This window comes from Miniopterus schreibersii (genome assembly GCF_964146895.1).
Source record: "Miniopterus schreibersii genome assembly, chromosome: 15".
NCBI classification, from domain to species: domain Eukaryota; kingdom Metazoa; phylum Chordata; class Mammalia; order Chiroptera; family Miniopteridae; genus Miniopterus; species Miniopterus schreibersii.
Genome location: NC_138115.1, coordinates 48,235,793 through 48,261,818, shown reverse-complemented (window position 1 = coordinate 48,261,818; position 26,026 = coordinate 48,235,793). Strand labels below are relative to the sequence as shown.

General features: G+C 51.0%; 1 protein-coding gene across 2 annotated transcripts; it reads right to left on the bottom strand.

Annotated features, from left to right (window-relative positions):
- Positions 1-5,421: 5,421 nt before the first annotated feature.
- Positions 5,422-26,012, bottom strand: EXOSC7 (exosome component 7). 2 transcript variants are annotated; one of them, XR_014000424.1, is made up of 9 exons: positions 25,919-26,012; positions 20,659-20,760; positions 20,257-20,351; positions 13,046-13,208; positions 10,825-10,895; positions 8,233-8,356; positions 7,058-7,213; positions 6,377-6,546; positions 5,575-5,659 (listed from the first exon to the last, which is right to left on the bottom strand). XR_014000424.1 is itself a non-coding variant. In XM_081160239.1 (8 exons), the coding sequence occupies exons 1-8, from the start codon at positions 25,973-25,975 to the stop codon at positions 5,555-5,557; spliced, it is 873 nt and encodes a 290-aa protein (XP_081016365.1). In that variant the 5' UTR covers positions 25,976-26,012; the 3' UTR covers positions 5,422-5,554. The 2 variants fall into 2 exon arrangements, 1 of the variants encoding a protein (XP_081016365.1); XM_081160239.1 differs by lacking the exon at positions 6,377-6,546 and having other exon boundaries at positions 5,422-5,659.
- Positions 26,013-26,026: the final 14 nt, after the last annotated feature.

Here is a 26,026-nt window from a genome sequence, read left to right as displayed (position 1 = left end):
CTCTGGAGCAATCTTGTAAGAGGCCAGCAAATATCTGAAACAGGCATCGAGTCCGTCTTTGACTGGCTCTGCACTGTGTTCCTTTCCCCTTTTTCTCACAACTATTCCTCTCCCATATGGTTCCTGGGCTTTTAGAACCTTCTGGAGAGTCACCTCTGGGTGGAATTTTGCTTGTTACTGTCCAAGCTGTGGTGCAGCTCCCCGAACAAAGCATGTTCTCCAAGGGCCTGCCTGCGGTCGGGGTGTGTCTCCTGGGGTCAGGCCGCACGCTCCATTCCGCAGCCACAGATGCAGGGGCTCTATGTAGCAACCACGTCTCACTGTTGCTAGTCGTGAGCTCATGGCCATTAATCCCCAGGTCCCCTTGACACCAGCCGCTCTCCCTGGCCAGGCGTGAGGACCACGTGTGCCCGCCTGCAGTGGACTCGCCCACGGCCCTGGTGGGGTCTGTGGGCCTCATCCTCCCAGCACGAAAGATCTGTGCTGGCACCTTTCCCCCGGCCTCTGCCCGCCAGTAGGGCAGCAAGCAGGGGTGACTTCAGCCAGGAGACGATGTCAGGCTAATGTTCACAAGTGACCCACCCTCACAGAAATGTCCCCGCACTAACGCACCACCCCAAGGACCTGGCCTTTTCATACCAATTTTCCTGCACAAAGAATGACCTTCCTGACGAAATCCAGAGGCGGCAAGATCAGCAGAGAGCTCGAAAAGGCACATTTCAGCTTTCAAGTTTCCTTTTGCTGTTTGTTTTTTCCCCTCCAAACTGTTGGAAGTCTCGGTTATAGAAAACAGGCTCTGGCCACCCCACCCATGTCATCCCAAACAGCATGAAAACCTCTGGCCCAGCATCATCCCCACCCCCGACTCTCGCCCTGCACAGATGTTTCCTCTTAGCTCCACTGGCCCTGCGTCAACAGAAACTGGCCCGCCCGTGGGGGCAGAGAACCTTCCACGCTCTCTTCAAAGGTAAGCGCAGCCAGGGTGCGCATCTCCAAGGATATCGCCAGGGCAGTCTCGGCCCTGAGTGAAAACCAGACAGAGGGCCTGTAATCTTGGCCTCAGCGACCCTCCCTCGTTAGGAAAGTCGTTTTTCCCTTTCCAGACCTCGTTGGCCTGGGGCTGCCCTTCATTCATCACTCAGCAAGTGTTGCCTCTGCTCAAGGTCTATGGTCTTGTGATGAGGTCCTTCAGTGAGCCTGTGTTCCTGGCCTGTGAACTTCACAGTGCTTCTCAGTCCAATCGCCCCCACCCCTTAGCGGGGACAGGATGGCTGGAGTGGGCTGCAGGGGGGTATTTCCCTTCCTCCAGGGCAGTCAGGTCCTGATAAAACCCCAGCAGGTGAGGCTGTGGTTCAAGTGCTCCTGAGGGCAGACCTTGTGAAATAGAACAGTGTTCTGACGTATTTCAGAACGGTCCCTTGGCCCATCCTCCTGCACGAGGGGAATTTTTCTCCATAATTCACTGTGAGAACCAGGTGGAGCTCCTGGAGGTAAAATGCACAGACGTGTGGGGCCCCTGATGCCCAGGTTCCCCTGGAGTTTTAACTCTGAGCTGCGGGCACCGAGCCTCCAGCGACTCACCAGTTGTAGCTCAGCTTTCCCTTCCCTGGTTCTGTTTCCGCAGAGGTTTCAGTGGGTTTCTGCCTTAGTAAGGTGTGTCTCTCTCCAATTTGGGGAGCAGAGGTTCACCCTGTGACCTCGCTTCTCTCACACATCTAAGAAGAGTTGTTGCCTTTCCCATTTGTTCAGTTCTGGTAGCTCCTCCTCGTTGACTCCATGTGACCGGCAGGTCCATACTCCAGGGGGCAGCCCAGCAGTGAATCAGGAACAACTTCAGGCCTCTTTGCTGGGACGTTAACCCGCTTTCCAGCCAAGGGGCTGGTCCGACACCCTCAGGATCCGCTCCCCGTCTATTCCCCTGGCACATGCCAAGCCAGGTCTCGCCGTTACTCTGATGAGTAATCTAGTGCTTCCCACAGCAGGGACGTGGCTCCTGAAGGCAACGAGAGAAGGGGGCAGAGGTGAACAGGCACCATCTCCCAGGCCTGACTCAGGTATGGCCTTTGCAAGGCGAGTGGTAGAATGTTCCTTTCAGGAGATGGCTGCTTTCCCCAAGCTAGGTGGTGGGGGCTCCTGCCTGCCCAAAGCTTTCAGAGAAAGATGGGGGACCAAGACCCTGTCTTTACCCCAGGCCTGAGTCCCTTCCTTTCCTGCCGAAAGCCGACTTTGGCAAAGGAAACCTGCCAAGATGCACCTGTGCCGCTCTCACAGCAGCAGATCTTGGGTCTGAACGCCAGCAGGTCTACCCAGCAGCTGCAGGTCAGTCTACACCATGCCACAAGGTCTTCTGGTCTTTAGAGCACACAAGGTGAGAGTTGGCTGATGAGACTGCCATCTTTTTTTTTTTTTTAAGGTTTTTGATAGCAATGTCAGCCAACTAAACAATTTTTTAAAATGTATTTTTATTGATTTGAGAGAGAAAAACATTGATGAGAGTCATTGATTGGCTGCCTCCTGCATGCCTCCCTGCTGGGGATCGAGCCCGTGACCCAGGATCGAACCTTGATCTCCTGGATCACAGGTCAATGCTCAACTGCTGAGCCATGCTGGCCAGGCTCAACAATTCTTATGACCACTGACTCATTACTATGGTGTGGTAGAGCTTTCATATAACCCAATGCTCCACTCTCCTCCTGTACCTTCCTTACCTCAACCCACCCAGGCAAGTCTTGGGGTAACGATGCTACTGGATGTCCTGGTATCACCAGCCCACTTACGACCACCCACAGAGCCTCTGCTGCCCTCTGCCAATGACTGACCCAGTCCCTAAATCCCATTTAGAGGGCCTGCTTTCTAAGGCCAATTCCAGTACCGATTGCTTCATCTGGGTTCTCCCCAAAAGCAAAGCCTGAGCCGGACTCATGTTCGTAGTTTATTTGGGGGGTGGTCCCACAGGGAGCTGGAGGGAAGGGCTGGGGAGAGTAAAGGGGGGAGGAGTGGTCACAGTCATGGGCGTAGAGGTGCGGCCCACCTGCACACTTGGATGAGTGTATTGGATGCCTCAGAACCATCCATCCCAGGATCAAATGGAGCAGCCCCACGCCCAGTCCCCACTGGCACCTGCTCCGAGGCTTATTCAGAGGCGTGAAGTCCCCGCACTCTGGGCTGCACACAACCTGATGCCTAGCAGGCTCCTGCCAGTGTCCTGTGACACGGGTGTCAGAGAAGCTGAGTAGCAGACAGCAACAGGTCTTCAGGAAGCACTGGAAGCAAGCCACCCGGACCCTGGCCAGGGGCTGAGGGTGGAGCTGCCCGCCAGAGGCATCCGCAGCCTGGAGCTTTATCGACCCATCTCCCCATTGACTGGCACTTACCCGGTGGCCACTCCTCCTGGGGTGAAAATAATCCTGCGACGAACTTTGTTTCACGTTTTCACTCCCCTCGTGTCTTGAATGAGGTACTTTGGTTACATTCCCAGAAGTGGAAATATTAGGTCAAAGGGAAGGAACATTTCCAAGGCCTTTAATGCACAATGCCAGACCATTTCTGAAGTTTGGAGTAGCACAGATTTATGCTCTATTGGCAGTTTATATGTGAGACCACTGCCCGAGTGAGCAGCATGCAAACTGCTGTTAAGTCTAAATTCATGTGTTTTACAGGCTTGAATTTACACGATTTGGGAGACCAAGGAATCACAAATACAGTAAACTATTTTCAGTGTCCCCTAACACCGCACTTTCCACACCCAGCCTCCCCCAAGCACCTCACTGACAGCTGGCGGCTTCAGAGGCCCTCTCCCTGATGCTTTCTAATGGCCGCGGGGTCTGCTGAAGCTGTGGGCTCTCCAGGACAGTGTTTCCCCGTCTCTGCCTTCGGTTTTCTCTCCCCTTGTTCTGAGGGCTAATCAGGGATAACCACACATTTGTAATAAATGCCTCTCCTGGTGTTTTTCTTCATTTGTGAGGTACACCTCTTACAGGCAGGGGTGGCCTTCAAGGAGAGGTATGGGTGGGACAGTCAAATGCTAACACACAAAGTAGGTTTACAGTTGTAATACAAATAAATACAATTAATACATAAGACAATAAACTTTTGCGTACTCACAACTGTAAACCTACTTTTGCCCACCCTGTATTTCTCTCTTCCCGCTACTTGCACTGTAACTGCTTGGCCAGGCAGCCCCGTGGGAAGCTGCCGTACAAGCATCCCGGCCGTGCCTCACTTGTCTCGTCCGTCTTTAATCATCAAGACCAAAGGCTTGTAAACTACTCAAATCCTGGCTGCCTCTTGACCACTGTCAATGTTCTATCAGGAGCCGGAGGACGGGGCAGGGGGGAGGCAGGCTGGTCTCTGCGTCGTGAGCACTGTGATGGCACCCATGGGACAATCACTGGAAAAATGCTAAAAAATAATGAAAACCCAGGCTGTGCTCTCAACAGGGCAGCAGCGCCAAGTCCAAGTGCAGGCAGTTGCTCCTCTGCCAGGATGGACCTGGCCACGCGGGGGGTGCCCACGCCAGGAACTCTGGAGCCAGGCTGCCAGGGCTTCAGCTCACATGTTCTTCCATTAGGCAACACGTTCCAAACCCCTTACCCTACTTGTCTAACTGAAATGCAGACAGCAAATGCCGTGGTAAATACTCCCCTTCGTGAAGCAGCGCCTTCCCCAGGGCTAAGATTGACTGGGAGGATCTGATCCCCTGGAGGAAACAAGACTGCTCCCTCCGCCTGTGGGCAGACCTGATTCCAGCACACTGCGCTCCGAGCAGCATATGGGCTGACAGGGGCCTTCTGGGGCCTCCGAGACTGGCTTTCCTGTCCCCCGAGGATGAAGGCAGGCTGAGTAATCAAATGACAACATCTCTAAAGCAGCCTTAATGCTGACAGAACAAGAAAATCTTACAAAACACCAGGGAGTGGTTATAAAACAGAGCAATTTCAAAACAAGACTGATAAGAAAAGTTGGCTAAGGGCCACAGTGGCTGCCAAGCCCCTCATCCTGGGGGCTCGGGCTGGATCTCTGGGAGGGCAGGAGGCAAGAACTGGGCTGCCCCAGGACTTGGGGAGGCTCACCAGCCAGGCAGAAGCCCTGGGTGGATGCCTGGGCAGTGTCTCCTCTTTTCTCCTCCTGCAGAAGCACCCAAATGCACAAGGCAAATGAATCTTTGTGTGTGATTCTTATACTGTAAGGTCTCCAGGGGGAGGAAATTTTCACAAAATACATATCATAAGCATTTCCTCTAAGCCATTTTTCTCACGGGTCCTTATTCCAGTGTGTTCACTGTGGTTCTGAGCTCCTGCAGCAGGAGATAAATGAGTCCCCTTGGGAAGCCCATGACCAGAGCCCTTTCCAGACTCCCAGAGGCATTTTACCGAATGGCATCTCAGCTTACAGCTAAAGAATCCTAGCCATACCAAACCAGACCAGAAAATAGACTTTATTTCACACATACAAATGTTGCTTTAAATTCATAATAGTTAAGAAAAATATATACAAACTTCATCTTAAACATAAGTGAAAACCAGCACTCTGTAGTTGGGGGTTGATGTGCCAGTCACCCCAGGAAACCAACCTTCTGTCTCTTGGGCCCCAGGCTTTCCTCCTTGTGTAGGATGCTCTGCAGCGAGGCGTGCAGCACCTTGCCCACACGCTTGCTGGTCTGCGGGGCAGAGGGATGAGAGAGAACACACGTGAGGCACACGCTCTGACTGGGAGCAGCTCTGCTCTCGGCCAGCCTGCCCTTCTAGGGCCATGCACATGCCATCTGCCTTACCAGGCCTTGATTTAATTAAACAAAGCAATATAAAACAAACTCCAAACCTTGACAGCATAATAGTTCCCATCTGAAAAAACCATCCTAAAAAAGGGGGGGGGGGATGACTCCAACCCCCAGGCATCAAGCAGCAGAGGCTGCCTCAGCCGTTAGCTCACGCTGAGCATTCCTGCTGCTGTTACAAGAGCAGCAGAATTGTCAACCAAACCTGGACTTGGTCACCGCCAAGTCCCACAGTACTGTAGAAAGGCGGCAGAGAGACCACAGAACGTGCACGTGCATTCTGTCTGATGAAGGAACAGACAGTGCTGAGGATTTGTCCTGACAAGCAGTTTCTAATGTACCTGCCAGCAGGTCTCTAAGCAGAACCGTGCAGAGGAGACCAGTCAGTACCTGGACAGGGTCTCTGGTGTCCTTGACACTATACACACCACCCATTTTTGCTTTCAAATACAATGATAAAGAGAAAACAGGCACCAAGGGCTCAGAGTCTTTTGTGAAAAGCCAGTGTTTCCAGGAATGAAGGAAGAGAGTAGAGGGTGACCTTGCCTGCTGTGAGGCAATGACCTATAGACACATGTTGTGATGTGACACAGCAGTTACCTAAACAAACAACACCTGCTCTGGCTGTGTTCCTGGCAGGTTGGTCAGTCAGTCAGTCAGTCAGTCAGTGTCGGGGTCCTCAAAGACTTCTCAAAGTCGCAGTGGATGGAGGAAAGAAGGTCTAGGAAGACACAGGTAGGCAGGACCCAGTCCCTGGGGCAGAGGGGCTTCTGGGCCAGTGAGGCAGACAGAGCAATGAGTGCAGAGCAGCTGGAAAGAGCCCTAACGGTGCTGCCAGATGGGTGCAGGGGCCCGAGGGAGCAATCCCCCCTCACCGCGGGCTGGAGGGAGGACTTCCCACCACTCCCACTCATCCCCACTGAGACACTCGAGGCCCGTGAAGGACGGGGAGACGGCCATCCTCCAGCCCCTGGCCCCGCCTTTGCTGACTTCAATTCCCTCATCGAATCACCAAAGCTGGGGGCCTTAGAGTCACCAGTGACTCTTCACATTATCAGCTCAACACTTGCATTTGGAAACGTGGGATCAGGGAGAAGATAAGCAACTGTCACTGGCAGGTTCCTGAAAGCCCAGAGCCCCACTGCCCACCACTGCTGGCCACGTCAGCGGACACCCTGCAGGCCGCTGGTCTGGGTCAAGGGTGTAACCGGAGGGTTCTGATGGTGTGGCCGAGGCGGCAGGAGGCAGCAGGCACTCCCGCCAGCCCGGAGCCAGCCTCACCTCCATCATCTCGAAGATGCTCTCCGGGTCCAGGCTGCCCTTCCCCACCTTCCTCATACATGTCACGACTCCCTTGCTGGTCACGGACACCAGCAAGCTGGCCAAGGAGCAGGCCTCCTCCCGGAGGGTAGCGTCCACCACATGCCGACAGCCAATCTGCAGTCGGGCGACAGGGCGTATGTGTGGGTGACCCCCCCCGATACCCCCAGGACAGCCCCCTTGAGGGAACATCCACACCAGCAAAGGGATCCTGCCCATGCAGGATTGAGCGCTGCAGATTCTGCTCACATGGAAAATATTTGAACAATGTTCGACCAATGTGTTGCTGGCCATGGTGTGAGCCATGAAGCATGGAATGGAAATGGGGGCGGGGGAGTTGTAGGGGTCTCTATAATTCAGAGACCATCCAAGTCAGAGGCCACCGAGGGTTTCTGACAGTGGGCACAGGGAGAATTTCACACGGGAGGCCACATGGATGTTTCCCTAATGACAAAGATGAGAACAAGTGGGAACATGCTGAGGGACACGCTTGAGAATGAGTCAGGTGTAGGTGGCTTGTGTCAGTCCCAACGCTTCACCACAGCCCAGGTTTATGAAGTGATTTTCGTGGAACTAAACCCGGCCTGTTCAGTCTTATTTTTAAACAATGAATCCTGCGTGGAAGCAGCGACAATCTCAGCCAATACAGCCCTGGGCAGAGCCCTGGGCACAGCTGGTTACATATCAGCATCAGCAAGATGTTGGCTCCACAGGCCTGTGCTCGTGTGAAAACCACATTTGACCCATTAGACACTGGGAGCTGCTACAAGCCGTTAGTCTCACAGATGTGGACGCGGGCTCACAAAGGGGGCAGTAATCGCCTTCCCACGGCATTATTACCATGTGACCAGCATAGACCCCAAGGAGCTAAGAAAACAAAAGGAAATATGCCTCGGGTGTCAGGTATGGAGAAGGAGCCTAACAAACTGAACCCACTTGTGTGCTCCTGGGAATCTGTCACCTCTTCTGATTAAGGAGAAAGGGCTGCACATGGAAGGGTCTCCAATACAGCCAAGTACTGGATTCCGGCTGAAGCCACCTCTATACAGTTTGTAAAACCTACTTTCCAATCTGTTCAGTAACCAGGGTGGAAGGAGACCCACAGGGAAGAGGAGAAGCAGCAGACAAGCTCACACCTTGCAAAGGGTGACGATGCAGGGGACATTCTCCACACTTAGCCGGACGCAGTCATAAGGGTCATCGGACAGCTCAATGTCCTTCGACCCCTCTTCATCCTGCCGCACACGAACTTTTGGTACCCTGGGGGCAGAAGCACAATTAAAATCCCCACTGGCTGAAAGATACTTTCTCTAGAGGTTGAGAACAGGAGTTAGAATCCCTGTGACTCACACAAGTCACGCTTTGCCTGCGCGCCCTACCGTTCCTGTCAAGAGCACACGGCGACACCGCAGAGCAGTGAGAAAGGCTCATGTGCAGCACTATCTGCAGCAGCCCCGACTGGAAACTACCCAGACGCCCATCAACAGCAGACTGGACACATAGCCTGGCAGTCACACAATGAACAGCAGACAACACATACGATACGGATGTCTCAGGACTTAATGTTCAGCCGGCCGGGCGTGGCTCAGCGGTTGAGCGTTGACCTAGGGTCCAGGAGATCGAGGTTCGATTCCCGGTCAGGGCACATGCCGGGGTTGCGGGCTTGATCCCCGGTGGGGGGCGTGCAGGAGGCAGCTGATCAATGACTTTCTCACATCACTGATGTTTCTATCTCTCTCCCTCTCCCTTCCTCTCTCTGAAATCAATAAAGACATATTAAAAAAAAAAAAGTTGGCTCTGTGGTTTTAAAAAAAAAAAGACCTAATGTTCAGTGAGCGAGGCAGACACGAAGAGAAAACACTGTGTGATTCCGTTTATATCAGTACAAAGCCAATCAATTGTTTTCGGACAGTGGTTATCCTCAGTGGTGCAGTGACTGCATGGGGTACTGGGTAGGAGGGATTGTGGAGGGAGGCAATGTCCTGCTTCTGGAGCTGGGTGCTGAAAAATACCCTTAACCATAGTCAATTCATTCCAATCTAGGGTGGAGGAGCCAGGAAGGAACATGTGTAACGGAAACAGCATTAGTGGTAATCTAGGGACTGACCTGCACCCTTCTGAATGGCTCTGACTATACAAAAGGTCTCTCTACAAGCCAGGGGGGCCCAGTGCCTTGCAGGGTCCCCCTTCCCTGCTGCCTGCAGCGCTCTTTTTGCTCTGAGGATGAGACTGCGGCTATGCCCACGCCAGGTGTCCTCTCCAACCTGAGCAGCTGGGTCTTACCACCCTGCTGCAGTTTGCCTGACACCTCCCCCAGAGCCCAGCAGCCTCTCCTCAGCTGGTCCTACTGTCTTTTTGCCACGGTGCCCATGGAAACTAGCTGGCAGATGGGGAGTAATTTCTGAGGCTTGAGGTGCAACAGATGGCAACTTCCTTTCTCCAACAGAGCCAAGCCCAAGCTGCTGCTGGCAGCTGGCACTCAAGCCCCGCAGTGACCACCAGTGCCAGGCCCTCGACTATCTCAGCCAAGAGTCTAGTCACACAGCTCTGGGTGAGGACTCTACAGCTGTCATTCTCAGCAAACACTCCATCCCACAATTTCTGACTCAAATTTATTTAACTTTTTTTGTTTTGTTCAAAATTATGCAGGTAGTCTAAATTCAACATAGAAAAACTCTAAAATACAGATCAATGTTAAATCATTCATAATATGAGCACTGGAAAACTGTCACATAACCATTCTGGGACATACATGTATATTTACAGACATATTAAATATAAGAATTAGCAAAAGTAAAATACAACAAAACAACAAAACAGGATGAGAGGACTGTATCTAGCGGCTGGTTCTTCATATTAACAAACCTCTACACAGGCTGCTGCGTCGATTTTAGTCCCCCACGTGGGGACACTGGGTTGTTTCCAATTTCTTACCACTACAAAGCTGCCACGAACATTCCTCAGATAGTATCTTCACTCACTTATCCAATCACTTCCTTAGGCTATTTCCCTAGAAGCTCCCACTCCTCACTTCCCAATACCCCAGGACCCCCATTACCGTAATGTAAGCTCTCTCGTGGAACGAACACCTACCCCACGTTTACTTTCAAATGCTGCAAACTTTCCTCAAAAAACTTGGTGCACAGAGCAGGGGAGAGGCTATATAATCAAACAGTCTGAGGAAAAGTCAACTCCAAAAAGGCTCAGTGCCTTGTCCCTGGCTCCGCAGCCTGTCGGGGAAGCTGAACCTGCTCTTCACTGAACTCGAAGCACAGGTTGCTGCCCTTATAGAACATTCACGTATCCAGTAAAGGGTTCCGTGAGCACCCGCTGTGTGTCAGGCACTGTTCACGGTGCTGGGGGATGGCACAGCAAACGGACAATCCCCTGCCCCATGGAGTTTTGTCCAACAACAGTGTTTGGACAGCTAACCTGTAGCTGGTTTCTACTCTTTTTGCCTCTCTGTAGCTTTCTAGTATTTTTCTACATAGTACATGTTTACTTATGAAAATAGCAATACAAAAAATAAATACATAAATAGATGCATAGATTTAGTTCTAATTGATGAAATCTGTTTTCTGGAGCTTGACATGCAATATCACCATTTTCAATGCTAAACCCCCTCGTGATCTTCACCTATGAGCTACAGTAGAAATTTCCTTGGTGGTCCATCACCAGTGTCTGCCTGGGATCTCCAAGGGCCCCGGGGCTGTTTCTGGAAGACTCACCTTGTATTGAAGAGAGCGGCCTTGACAGCGATGGAGATGGCATCGAACAAATTTCCACCACATTCCAACAGCTAGGGAGACAGGGATGAGCAGGGAAGAAAAGGCAAGCTCATGTCTTACTTCAGTATCACCCCCATGAAGGATACTGTTTCCTAAGACATGGTGACCAGTGATGCTCCAAAGAGCTCCCAGCTGTACCGCACGCATTACTCTCATCCTTGCTAGTATCTGCCCAGCTTCCAAACAAGTAGAGAATGATGGCTGCTGATGCTGCAGCTGCTACCAGGCTCACAGTCACTGGTGTCGTTACCCACTGCATGTCCTATCAACATACACCTGATGCTCCAACAGGCAACCCTCCCTTCATGCTTTATATTTAGTATAATAAAAGCGAAGGTCTTTTATACCATTTTCGCCCATGAGCAAAAGTGCCGACTGCACTTATGCGAGCTCATTCCGCAGGGAAGCTCAGAGCACACTAAGTGGAAGGTGACACATCCTTCTGTCCTCGTTTGAGAGAGGCCTTGGCCCGAGTTCACGGCATAAAGCCGCCTGGGCGTGTACACCAAGGGAGAATGGAGAGGAAGCCCGTCGTAGAAAGAAAAGCTGTGTATGTCCGTGCTTCTGCACAGTCTGTCCTCTCCTCGCGTGCACTGTGAACTCCTGAGGGCTGGACCCTGCGGGTGTGTTCTTTCCTTTACCCTCAGAGTCCAGCAGAAGGGTTGCCGTGAAGGAGGAGCCTGGAGACTATTCATAGAAGACAGGCGGGCCCTAAGCCAGGGCCTTCCAAACTCAACTAACAGTCGGCAGCGACGCCTGGCCCCTCTCCTTCGAGTACTTCATTCATGCCCAGTGCAAGTCTCCAATTCCCACCTTCAAGCTTTCCGAGCCAATGTCGCGTGCAGACCCTGCCTTTCCTACAGCTTGTATAATTACTGCTTATTAAAATATGATCCCCTGGCCCGCGTGACCACCTGGCCTTGACTGCAGCTCATTTGTCTGGCAGGCGCGCTAACTCTTCCTCCAGTAGGGATCACGCTGCAGGGTGCGTCCTGCTTACTGGAGACGAGAAAGAGCGAACGGACTTGCAATGTTATGTGTCACCCATTAGCACCGGCATTCAGAACAGCCCTCACCTGCTGGGCAGTGGCAACCAACCACTATCCACTGTCTGTTAGCTGTGTTCCCTCCACTATCGAATGAACTTAAAAGCACCCAGACAGCCCTTCCCTGTTTCTTGCAGGACTGGCATTTAGAGACGGCTGGGCTGTGCCTCCTCAGGTCACTAGTGGTCCACAGACCTGCTTTATCCTCGGGTTACTAAAGAATCTATTCGGTCAATAGCTTAGCCTTGTGTCCTCGAGCTGAGTGGAAGAGGTAGTCACTGATCTCAAGGTTCATAAAATTTAATTAGAAAGAACAAAAGAGACCAATCAAGAGCCTCTACATGAACAAGCAACTGGCAAAATTAATTACAGCTCTAAGAGGAGTTACTGTCTGATCCAAAAACCGGGCAGAGGAGTACTTGGAAGGGAAAACACCAGAAATGAAATGAGGGTGGGAACAAAAAAGACTCCTGAAGGAGCAGACTATGGAGTGGGGAGGCAGGGCCTCAGGGGCCTCACTTGGGAAACGAGAGACTCAGGGTAGGTGGGCTACAGGGTGTTTCCCAGGGAAGACGGCTTAGTGAGGTCAAGAGCAGACACTGGCACTTCTGGGCCCACTACCTGGCTTTGAGGCCTAATACCACTACTCTCGAGCTGAGACCCCTTGGGTGAGTTACTCTACCTCTGTGCGTCTCGGTTCCCTCACTTATACCTGGGGAAGCTAATTGCGCCCACTCGCAAACATTTGTACGGGATAAATGAAAACGCATGTAAACGGCTCGTTGTCACTCCACGCAGAACGTGCCCACTTGTCTAGATTCTGCCAACGACTCCGGCACCATCTAGAGAGCATCTCTTGCTTTTTCTTCCCTGACAATCTCTGTGGATAACTTTAGGTGCTACCATGATATGCTGCTGTAACTTTATTGTAGGATGGCGCTGTATGTAGGCTACTATACACTACCTTTAATTTAATACATATATGTATTACAGGAAATAATCTTTTCCCAACTAATCTCACCCCGGAAGTTGAAAGTCTCCACCTGAATAGGGAAAAGCACCAGGAGGAAAGCAGGCCGGCGGGTCTCCTGCCAGCACAGCACAGTGATCCTTACCAGCACGTCCACATAGAGGACCCAGCAGTGCTCCCGAGGACTAATGCAGAGGGACTTCAGGTCCACGCTGCTCTTGTTGAATATTCGGTAGAGGGTATTAGCAATCTCCGTGCCAAGGTCATCGCCTCCTCGACCTTCAAATTCAGGGGTAGCATTGGCTGAACTGCACAGAGGGGCAACAGAAAAGCTGGTGAGTCTTCTCAAATGCAAAGAGCAAAGCAGGGAGGCTTTATTCCAGTTGCCTGTAGAATGACGGAAGAGCCGGTGCTACAAGGGAAGTCACTGAAATGAGGACAGGACGGCATCTGCCACTTTTCCAGCCTCCAGACAGACACATACAATGGGCCAGACCAGCACCGGGCCCTGGATTTGTCAGTGTGTGTGATGGGAGATCCCTGACTTCTAACAGAAGTTGTCTTTATCCAAAGAGAAACGAGAGAGCAATGGTAAAGTGAACTCTGGTCAGTGATAGTTAACTACCTTGAAACTATAATAAAATACCTTCTCTGGCTGGCCCAGGAAGCTGGAAAGCCGAGAATCAAACAGTCTGGCTTTGGAGGGGCTGCATTATATACACCATCCCTAGTTTTCACAGCCTAAGAATGCACAGTGTGCTCTCCAAACAAAAGCACAGAGTAAGTACAGTAACTTTCCTGGAACGTTTGTGTGGTTTTGTTGTTAATCCTCACCTGAGGCAATTTTTTCCATTGATTTTTAAAAATTTTTTTAGAGAGTAGAAGGGAAGGAGGGAAGGGGGGAGAGAGAGGGAAAGAAACATTGATGTGAGAGAGACATATCCACTGGCTGCCTCCCACACGTGTCCCAACCAGGGCTGGGGATCAAACCTGCAGCCCAGGCAGGTGCCCTTGGCTGGGAATCAAACCCGAGACCACTCGGCTCATGGGCTGACGCTCTAACCACAGAGCCGCACTGGCCAGCGCTGGAATGCTTCAGGAGCTACGTAAGAGAGTACGCCAGAGCCTTGTCATGAGCTCTAGATTGTCACTGCCCTGAAAAGCAGGAAAAAGAAATAAGACAAACAGGCTTCTGCCTGGTTAAATATTAGGTGCTCTCTTTTACTTTATTTGCTATTTTTCAAAGAGAACACCTTTTCTATTTGGGCCTCTTGAATTTTATGCCTAATTACCTCAACAAAGAAGGAAGACACATCACATTTGCCACCCTAAGCATCACTCAAGTGTTTAATAGGAAACTGTGGAGGGCTCTGGCTTAACAAAAACAAACCCTTAATACCTCTGTGAGATAAGCCAACATTCCAGTAGTCACCTAACATAATGAGTAAGGCCCAGAGCGGTAGGAAGCCAGTTGTTTCAGTATGGTCTCTGCCAAATCCCACAGTGAGGCTCTGACCCCCAGCCCATCTGTGCATCCGCTCCGCCATCCGGAAGGTACCCAGCCGAATGCCAGGCACTGCAGACCCAGAGCCTGTGCACAGAGGATGCCCACCCTAAGTCAGAATTCCAGTGAAGTAGGGGGTGGTTTCATGGCTGGGAGGGAGCAAACAGCAGGAGCCCAGGATCAGGATCTCAGCAGTGTTGAGGGTTATAGGAGACCTCCAACCTGAAGATGAGCAGAAGCTGGTCAGGCCGCAGGCAGGCAGGAAGGGGGCGGGGCGTCCAGGCAAAGCTAAACCTGTGTGGAAGCCATGCCCACCCTATTTGTGTAATGCTAAGAAATGTCACCTAATATAGTGAAATATCCCTTTTGTCTAGTCCATTTTAATATAGGTATAAAAGTGAATCCTAAAACAACCAGAGCGTCCTGTTGTATAACTTTGCTTCTCTAATCATACAGTCCTCCCTGACTACTATGAGTCAGCAAAACCCCAATTAAAAATCCCCAAGAGAAACTTCATTACTGCCATAGCAACCTCACTGGTCTCTCCCTGCCTCTGCTGGACTCAGGCACTGAGCCATGAAAAAAAGCTCACTTATGGCAAAATAATCAAGTCACCAGGGACCAAGTTAATTTTGCACAGCCAGCAACACACAGCCTATTCCTAATTCAAACACTAAGCAATCAATATGAAAGCTCCATCTTTCAAGTGTTTAAAACACATCTACATAGGTCTCTGTGTAGAGGAATCCAGTCCGAGATGCTAATGCTGCAAATGTTTACCTTCCCCTGATTACAGTGGGGCACATCCTCCAGGGTGTGACTGATGACTGGAGAGGAAGCAGCAACTCCCCCACAGCCAGCCCTGAGGGGTGGCTTACAGACTTCCCAGGCCCGACTGGCTAAATTAATCGACCTACAAAACCACGCCCCATTGTTTTTTTGACACTGGGCTAATTTAAAGTGAAAAATTCCCCAATTTTAAAAGTCTTATTTTCTTTCCTTAAACATATCTTTCTTTCAGCACAGCTGGTAGACAGGCAGAGAAGACCGTTTTGAGGCGGACGAGACCACAGAAAGCTCCTCCATCTGGATAGTGCCCTGGTCATGGAGTGAATCTGGGGAGGAGGCAGGAAAGGACACTGTCCAAGGTGGGGATGGGTGCAGTGCTTTGGGTACAGTGAGAAAAGCCAGAGACTGGATTCTGCCAAAGGATGAAGAGAAGGGCTGCAGTGAAAAAGTGAGGGTATCGCCTTATCACTAGGGGCGCTCACAGCACAAGGACCCTTTCCGACAGAGTGGGTCAGAAATTCAGACCTGGTGAGGGCCTTAGAGTCTCCAGAGGACTACAAAATCAAATGCCTACAAGGGCTAGCCAGGTAACTACATGCATCTGAACAAAGGGCCATATGTAATTAACAGGGAGTGATGGAGACTGGCAAACTTTCAGGCCCTGTCTGAAGGCATTTTAATTCATCTTTGATAAAAGCCTTCATTAGTGAAACAAAAATCTTGCAGATGAATTGTGGCCTCAGGAGGACACTGTGAGACCTCAGACGGTCTGATTCTCTCACTTTACAAGGAAGGAGACTGCAACGAATTTTTTGGAAAGTGTACCACGTGCTAGACACCACTCTGAGCATTGAGATGTATTAACTCAATTCCCACAACAACCTTAGAGATCAGCACTGTTATTGACCCCATTTTAGAGACAATGAAACTGAGTTGCAGAAAGGTTGTGTAACTTGCTCAAAGTCACACAAATAGTGACTGGGAGCTAAGATTCTAGACCCAGGCAACCTGACCCTTGTCTGCGGAGCTTCGCTGGACTCTCCCTGAGTGTGCAATCTAGCACGTCTGGCTCATAGCCTAACATCAGTCAGGTTAGCTTTCCTTGGGCCTGTCTTATGCCTCAAAGTAATAAAGGGGCACTCTGGTCCTGGGAGTTATTACTAGAGCACAAATGTTGGAGTCCAGGAGTGGAGACCAAGGGAGACCTAAATAAAAGACTTCTCTATTAGGTACAAGGTTTAAAGAGAGAGAGAGGAAACAGGCTGATAACCCCCCTGCTCATAGACATCACAATCTATTCTTTCAGTGGGAGAGAGTATATAGGTCTTTTAGCATAAAACCAAATGCCTTTTTATAGTTACCCAAACCAATTCAGACCCTTTGTAAAGACCCACTCCCTCCAGGGCTGTTAGGAAATTGCTTATTGAGCTGGATAAACTAATAAAATCCTGGGAATGCGGTCCCTCCCAGTTCTCCACCCCTCCTGACTCACAGCCTCCACTCCACTCCTCCTGCTTGGCACCTCTCTCCCTGGTTCAACTGGGGTAGACTGAGATCAAGGCCACGTCTACTTGCAATGGGACTTCAGACACTAGGCCCATTGTTGTTTCCCTTACAATCAACAGAGACTGCAAACCCTGGAGTCTCACAGTCAGATCAGGCCAGGCCCATGCAGAAGTGATTTGGTGGGTATCTGGGCCGAGGCTGACTAAGGACCCTTCCCTCCCTCAGTCACCCAGCCCCAAGGCAGGTCCTGATGCCTCTGACTCATGTGCTCATTTCTGAGCCTACCGAAGTGTCCTCATAAATGGGTTGGGAATATAGCACATTTAGAGCTTGTCACCTAAGCCCTTGTTTGAAGTTTCTGGGAGAATTATCGCATCAATTCTGGAGACTTGCAAAGTACAGCTAACCTCGAATGGCTTCTGCAGGTTCTGCTCTGCTTGGCCCCCACCCCTGGCCCTTCAGCCAAGAACAGTGCCCCCTTCAAGGAGCACTAAGCAGGTAAGGATCAGATCAAGTGGCTCCACCCACCAATTCAGGGCTCAAAGCTTGTGGTTCAGTATTAGCGTAAAGCACAAGCGATCGCATGGAAAAGTAGTGAAGTCCCAGGGAGAAGTGACAAGTACCAGGCATACTGAACCGCCTCTGAATGAAACGTACACTCCTCAACAATTAAAAATCCAAGCCCCTCTGAAAGGCTCAAGCCAGACAGCTGAGAAACGACCTGATGACCGCCACCTAGTGGTAACCCAGCGTGACACACCAGCTCATTCAATTCTGACCTTTCCCTGCGCTGTAGATGGAAACCATCTTTTCCTGAAGTTTCAGAGTTTTTATTTAAATGGCCTATTTTTAGGAAACAACTAACAAAGGCATGAGACAGAAGTGAGACGGTCCGAGCTGGCTCCCAGTTTAGTGAAAGTGCTGCCAGCTTCTCTGGAGCGGAGCTCAGGAACCCAGGCCTTTACCCCTCTACTGGTAGGGGGCAGGATCAGCGCAGCGGGGTGGGAGGCAGTGTGTGTCTACCTCAGACTCCGTGTGTTATTCCAAGAGGACAAATTGAAGTAGGATGAGTTAGCAGAAAAGCAATTCGTTTTCTGAGACCACTCTACCTCTGGGGATTTCAATAATTAGAACCTGGAAGCAGCTGATAAGTACTTAAGTCAAGCTGGGCTCAGATTGGCAGGAGCCCCCCCGCCCCCCAATACTTTCCTCCCACTGGGTAAGAATTCTGTTTCAGCCTGAGCTCTTCAGCAGAGGCCCCATCCCCGGGGCCCTCACTGCTGGGCACTCTTCACTAGGTCAGAATGAAGGGGTTTGTCTGTACAATTTAGAGTAGCTCCTTGCAGACTCAAATGAGGTTCTGAGAAAAGGGGCAGCCGGCAGTGCTTAGTAATCTCTCCCTTCTCTAGGAAAATGGAGTTTTATGAATCTCTCATGTAATTCTACCTGCTGGGCTGATGGCACTAACTGAGCCACTTAAAGATGCTACAGTGTGTCATAGGAGATGATCAACCTTGAGAAAGAGATTCAGAACTCCCCGGGAACTAGAACTTCTAGGCTTGCGGGTTCTCCTGAGACTTACAAAGGGGCAAAGAGACCAGCAGGCAGCCATTCTCAGCCAGGAAAGAGGCTTAGACCTAGAAGCCAGGTCTTAGAAAAGGCAGCTCACAGGCTCCTCTCAGCCTAGAGTCACCCTCCCTTTAGAGCTGGAACAAGAAAGGGACACGAGTGGCAGGCAAACCTTAAGCCACACGCAGACACAGGGCCACATGAGATGTGTCTGCTGTGCCAAGCACCTGAGTGTGAAACCCTCCCTTTGGCGTGCCTGGTGACTGTCTTTGGTCTAACGCGAACAGGTGGACGGTAATGAGGAAGAAAGGAAAGCAGATTAGCTCCTCACACACACGGGGTCTGCCCCTCTGTGACTGTTTACTGGCCTGAATTAGGCAGATCATGGCCGAGAGGGGCAGTTTCCTTCCTCCAAAAGCAAAGGAAGCGGTAAGCTGGAAGCCTGAGCAAGGCCACCATCGTGCACAATAACAGGCCGATTCCACTGCACAACCCACAGGTGAGGACCAGGAGGAAACTGCTCCGGGGCCAGCGCAGGGGGCAGGAACGGGCAAGAAGGAAAACTGGCCAGAAAGGTGAATGCAGACATGCTCTGGGACCTCTAAGCACAATAGCTCTACAAAGCTGGCCGCCATAGGCTGCATAAAGTACAAAGAGCAAAGACTCACAGTCGGACAGACCTAGCTATGGGACCCCCGGAAAGTCACTCACCCTCTCTGGCCGCGTGTCTCTCATAAACAGTTTGGGAGAGGTGACCTTCTGTTTGGAAGCGAAGACTGGAAGACTATACTTACTATACTAATGCAGGCTAGCATCTGTGCAGAAAAAGGATGACAGCTTGGCTCTGACTTCTGAGTCAACAGGAAACTGTGTCCACTGCGCCTAGACTACTGCTGCAAAAATATGATTTATGCTGGACACTTGCCTTCCTTTTAGGAGGCTGGAATTGTGGTATGTGCTAAGCAGAGGGTGCTTACATGACCAGTACCCAAAAATATCTTGGGTGCTGAGTCTCTAATGGGTTTTCTTTCAGAATCATGTTGCTGCATTTTTGTTGCTGTAATAAATCTTACTCATGAGTACAATTATACGCTAGTCCTGTGAGTCTTTCCAGCAAATTTCCGAATGTGGGGGTGGTCTTGGGGACCCCCAACACAGTATCAATGATATATACCTGCACCTAACATGAGCCAATAGAGAGCCTTACCCACCTCAAGAAGGCCCACTGTCACCACCTCGTTAGAAATGAAGCTATAGACAGAAGATGAGACTGGGCAAGCAACCCAATAAAAAGCCCCAACCCCTAGAGGGAGGTAACCAGAGGGAGAGAAATAACACTGACTGAAAGCCCACAGGGAGCCAGGAGTCATCCTAGCCGCTCTATCTTCATGACCCCACTTCCTTATCACAACAGTATCATTATTCCCAGTGCTTAAAGAAACTAGGCAAAGAGAGACGGAGTAACTAGCCTGAGGTCACACAGCTGGCCACAGAGACTGCAGTCTGCTCTTCCCAGCACCCACGCTGCCTGCAAAACTGCCACTCCCTCGCCTGTCAGGCCACTTGGAGGGCCCTAGTCTTTGCTCTGCCAAGCAAGTCATGAGAAGTTTTCTGGAAAGCTAGTGCAGAAAGGGCATTTTAGACCAAATGATCCTTATCATCTGCATTTGATATTTTTCAAAGCATCATCTCACTTGACTCTCATGACCACCATGTGCTGGGCTGCCTGGCAGACACCCTCCTGTCAGACTGGAAAATGAGGCCTAGCGAGGGCCAGGTGATTAGGACAAGGGCAGAACTTGACCCAACGCCTCCTTCCACATATCCCAGTGCCTGGCACACAGGAGAAACTCGGTAAATGCCTGCTGGCTGGATGAATGACGATTCAGTACAAACTAAAAGTGGACTCAACAGGAAACCAGAGGTTCATCCTCTGAACCTTCATCTTTTACACTGTTTTTCTTTAAAAACATCTGCATAGTACTAACCAGTCAACAAAGAACTCCAAGTAACCTTCATTTGGCTTCTCCAGCTTCGGCGTCCCCATTTCTGCTTTCACTCCCACCAAGATGTCCGTGTGACCCTGCAGACATATGCAAGAAGGGTCCTCACTCCGGGCAGGCAGCCAGGTACCCAACCATTGCCCTCCTCTCCCAGACGTACACCCCTGGGGGACTCTCTTAAGAGCAATGCTGGGACTTGGAAAGTGGCCCTTTGAGAAGATGAAAGGTTCTTCAGATCTAGACAGACCCCCTCCCAGAGTTTGGCTTGGGTCTTGGATTTTCCCAGGACAACTGTGCCACAAGGGCCTGGAGGGGCCTGTGGCTGGCTCCCTAGGAACTCCTCATTCTTCCACCTGGGCATGGACGGACTGTGGCCACAGCACTCACCAGCTTGACCCTAGCAGACCCACTGGTGTTGGACACCACGTCGGTTTCCACTTCGACACATCGGTAGTCCTCACATCCACGGCCATCCACGCGGAGGTCTTCCTAAGTGCAACAACCATAATCCTGAGGCTGTGATCCCAAACCAACAACACTCCCAAGCCAATTCACTCCTCTTCATTCCCCTAGAGAAATATGCAGTATATCTTTTTTTTCTTAGTGAATCATCCAAGTTTGCCACCCCTGATGCTGAAGATGGGTTTCAGAGTGGTCTAGGCAGTGCTTGCCCCTTGTCTTTTTACTTCAGTTATTTACTGATATCACTGTAACTCACAGGTGTCTGTTTTATGCTGTGGCTATAATCCAGTACTACCAATATTATCTTGTTGCTCCAGAATTGGCCACAGGGAGCTCCTTTGGGTGGGTTCCTAAGTTCTTTCAACATGCCTCCAATCTTTTTCTAGCACTTCTTTATTTTCCAACAACACAAGTCGTCCCAGCCTCTTGTATTTCCCCTGCCCCAACCCTGGGATCAGCCCTTTCTCCAAAGAGCCCCGGTTCCTTTTATTGGGGGGGAGAAAAACCAGGATCTGGATACTGGGTAGGTTCATTCCTGCTGGGGCGTCATTTCTTCCAGAGCTTCTCAGCAGACAAAGCTAGAAAGCACATGCATGTACACTCTCCCCCTGCCACCAGTGTTTATTTCTGTATAGCTACACATCTGTTAAAAAGCCATGTGTTCACACTGACAGTTGTGTCTAACCTTCTTCCTTGCCTTATGTGTATCTTCTCTCTCAGACAGGGAAACCTGGCTTTCACCATCTACCATGTACTCAGGTATTTGTTAAACCTTAGTATATATACACTTTCAGAATTGCTAACCCACACCCCTGTGAGAAACAAACTTACTAAGAGCACAGTATTTGTATCGAGTTATTTGTATCGAGTCCTGTTTAGCTCTCTTATTCATCCCTGGCAGTCTGTGTTCCAGTCTGGGTCCCCCACACCCTGTTACTTTTAATTACTTATTTACTCTTTGGGTACGTGCACCATCAGCAAAGCTATCAGAAAGGGTGTGCCCAGAGACAGGGCGCTCTCCCCTCATTCCTTCCCCCCTTTCCCACCCACACCAGGCAGGAAACCAGTCTCTTTAGCTCCAGGCAGGAAACCAGTCTCTTTCTGTATTTCCTTTGCACAAATGAGCAGATATCTGAATATTTTAAATATCCCCTTCTTCTGTAAGGGCGGCTTCCTACAGATACCCTGTGACACTCTGCCTCTTTTTAACACTTTACATACACAGGAAGTCACCCCCTATCTGAGCACGGAGATCCTACTCACTCTTCATAAACATTTTTGGAAAGCATTTTCTTTTTTTCCAGAAAAGGAATCATTAGGATTATCAGACTCTCAAAGGGGTTAATGTTCCTCCAAACATTAAAAAACACTGTCCTGAAGAATGTTAACCGTCAGAAACTTATCTTTAAACTACCTGGTTAACTGCATGTGACTTTTTTTATTTTGAGAAATTAAAATACAAAAAGGCAAAAGCTGTGTGCTCCCTCCACACAGTACTGACTACTGCCATGTGTGTTTCAGCCCTTTTACTACTCTCTCAACTCCTGTTAAAGGAAAAAACAAAACCAAACCAAAGCATCATAAGTCCGGTTGAAGTCCCCTTGCTCATCCATGCACCTCCGACCCATTCCCTCCTTGAAGAGAATCCTTATCTTGAGTCTGGGGAGACTTGGACTTGAAAAGCAACAGAATTTCAAGCCTGGGAGAATGAGTCTCATGAGACAACTCAAAACTTCAGGGCCCATCCACAGAACAGGAAGGCTTTCTAAGTCAATCTGTGACTCCTTGTTTGCTCCATCCACCCAAGGCGTGCCCCGATAGGAAAGTGAAAACCTGGCGGAATCCTTCACAGGCTGCAGGCATGGAACAACTGTGAACAATCGCTAGGAGCACTAGTCATGGGTTCCAGGCCTGGTCCTGCCATTAACCAGCTGCTTGACCTAGGTAACCTAGGACAAGTCCCTTCCCCTATAAACTAATTCCCACATTTGTAAAAAGATGGAGACTGAATTAAATGACCTCAAAGGTGCTTCTCTAACTCTGCAGATCTATATATCGATAGCCACCATTATTTGCAAAAATAGTAACTACTATTTAATGTGCATTTACCATATATGCGATAATGTCCTAGAAACACTACACAGTTAACACGCTGAATCCATTATGCAAACAGAAAAAAAGGTTGAAAGATACTAAGTGGCTGGCCCCAGGTCTCACAGCCAGTAAGCAGCACTTGAACTCCAAGCCAGAGCTCTTCCCCACAATTCCCCGGGACCACCTGCATTCTACAGGGTCTCTTCACTGTCCCTCAGAGGATGGCCTGGCTGGCAGTACCAGTTGGTCTTAATGATGATGATAACAGCTCTGAGAGCAAGGAGACCACAAGGTGACAGGGCTCCCAACTACTGCTTTAAAATACCACTCACCCTGGAAAGATCTAGTGACACCTTTGCAGTAACAACCCACATACTTGTTCCTGGGTAGGGGAGGGGAAGAGTATAAAAAGACTGGGCCTCCCCAGCTCCTGCCTCTGTAGCCTTTGAATCAGTCTCTGCCCCAGGGGAAGGCTCAGTGAAAAAGGCTCAAGTGACAAGAGGTAAACAAAGAGCTACAAATTATCCTTTCAAAGAATACATCAACTATAAATTATTTTCAAAGAAAAAAGCATGGAAAGGATAGAAGAGAAATAAACCAAAACACCAAACAAACTAGTCCACAGATCACTGCACCCAGGGCAACTTTTTTAAAAATCCAGTTTTCCTCCTAAATGACAGGAAATCGCTTAAACCTGCCTGACAAGCCTCCAATTTTTATTCATCTGCAGCACTCAGGAGCAAGGGAACTCATCCATGTGCAAACACATAAGAACAGGGGCTGCCCTGAAGTGAAGGCTTCATTTAAAAACCAACAGAGATGTCAACAAATGATGGGCAGTACCTTGGAGGGGCACCCAGTCCTTCTCAGCTGGGGGACAAAAGCACCTTTCCAGATAAAGGGCTTCAGGATGCTGGAATGGCTCCAGGTGAATTTTAAGTTGTTATCTCTGTGATCACAACTCTGCCTATAGGGTGTGGTGTGGTGGAGTCACCTCCAACTTACATTTAATTTTCTGCTGCCACAGACCAGCTTTGCGACCTTGAGCAAGTTCCTCAACAGCTCTGAGCCTGGCTCATCGTCTAGAAAGCAGGAATGGACCCTGACCTTGCAGTTATAGGAGAATCTGAAAACTCCAAATCATTTACAGGGACCTCCTCAGCACAGTGTAGCACATGGGAGGCCCCACTGGCAGTTTCCTCCTCCTACTTCTGGGGGCAGGTATTAGCTCACCAAATCCTCAAAGCCGACCATGGAGAGAGGTTACAGAGGAAGATGTTGAGGTACCACAGTTTCCTGTTTGTGACCGAGGGGAAGGACATGGGACTCAGCCCAGAGCTGCTTGACCCAGTTCACCCAGTCCTGTTTCTCCTTTACAGAAGCTGACAAGTCAGTTCTACTGATCCAACACACTTGGGAGGGTTTCAGACTGCAGAGGTCCTCTGAGGCGATGGTGACCCCGCATGACCTTGCTGTGACTGCCCAATACCTTGGAGCTCACTAGAGAACTGAGACTAGAATGCCTTCTCCCCGGAGGAAATACAAACCACTTAGGAAAGGGGCCATGACTGGTCCAGCGTTGCAGGCCCAGGCCCAAGACAGTGGGCAAAACTAAATGTCAACCTTCTTTTCACTTTCCATGCCTGTTGAGTAGCCCCTCCTTCCTTTGACAGGATGTGTTTCCATTCACCTTGAGAAGCGCCTGGGTGCAGCCTTTCTGTGCCACCAGTCGGTAAACGGAAATGGCACAGGGCTCAAAATCAAGTGTCCTGCACTGTCGATGGAGCAGTTGAGTCCTGACTGCTCAGTCTCACAGCTGAGGACCAGGCTCAGGCCCTGTTCTCCCTCTTCTGTGCTGCCCACCATAGGGGTTTACCATTAACCCCCCATGAAAAAGAGACCCTGTCCCTGGGAGGGGTGTGGATTTTTCCCAGCCGCCGCCACAGGGAGCAGCTGCTTTGCTCGTCTATGTAAGTTTCTCCTATTAAAGCTCTTATGAGTTTGAATAAGGCCTCAGGTCAGTTCTTCAGAATAGATCCCGAATTTAGATTTCTGGGGCTCTCCCCCCGCCCCCCCCCCAAGAGATAAGAGAATACAGCAGATGCATAAAAATCAGCAGAGACGAGCAAGGGAGATGAGGGTCCCACTGCCCTTGAATTCCTGGAGAGACGCTTACACAGCCTTTGCATATACACTTTTTTGCTTGAGCCTGTTGGTTGGTTAACATAACTAGCAAGTGAGTCCTCAACACACAGTGAGGTTACCTTCAACGGCTTCCAACTCCCACCCAACCAAGATGAAACATGCGGGAAATAGGAACCGAAGAAAGGCTGAGGGCGAGGGAGGCCGGGAGCTGAAACTGACCCAACAGGACACAAGGTGGAAAGTGAAACAAAATGGTGCCCTTCCCGGGACCCGGCGAGGCTCTGAGCAGACGTCGCTAACGTGCAGAGGGCGCAGGCAAGAAGCCGCCCTCGGCCGCTCGCCGCCAGGCCCAGCTTCCCCGCCGCGGGCTCCGGCGCGGTCCCACCGCAGAGCGGGCGCGAAAGGTGCGGAGCCAGTGCAGCCACAGCCGCCTCTGGGGCTCCGACGCCTCCCACCAACGGGAAACTGCAAACGCCGTGCCGCGGGTGGTGGGGCCGCTTTTCAAACACCTTCCCCCTTTGCTCGAAAGGCGATTTGTATTTTCACAGCGCGTTCCCCTCGGGCGCCCTCTCTCCCCGGCGCCTCGCAGCCGCAGGGGCGGAAGCGGGCAGGAGGCCCCGGCGGCGGGGGAGCGCGGGGCGCGGGCACAGCGGGCGGCCTGGGGCCCGGGCCTCCAGCTTCCTCCCCGGGCTCGGCACCTGGCAGACCCGAAGGCGGCACGTGCGCTTCCACCCCAATAGGACGCCCGCCGCCGGTTCTCAGCACGCCCGCGTGGCGGGCGGAGGCTGCAAACGCTGGCGGCGGATCGGTTGAACCCGCCGGGAAGCCCAGGCCCGCGCTCCGCCCGGGGAGCCGAGGGCCGGCCCGGCCCGAACCGACCCTCCCCGCGGGGCCAGGGGCGCCAGGGCCACCCGGCGGCCGCCGCCCGCGCCGCCGCTAGAGCTACCTGGACGCCGTGCACGATGTACACCTTCTCCGCCTCGCTCAGCGACACGGACGCCATGCTGCCCGGCCGCCCCTCGCGTCATCAGCCCGCGCCCGCCCCGCCCCGCGC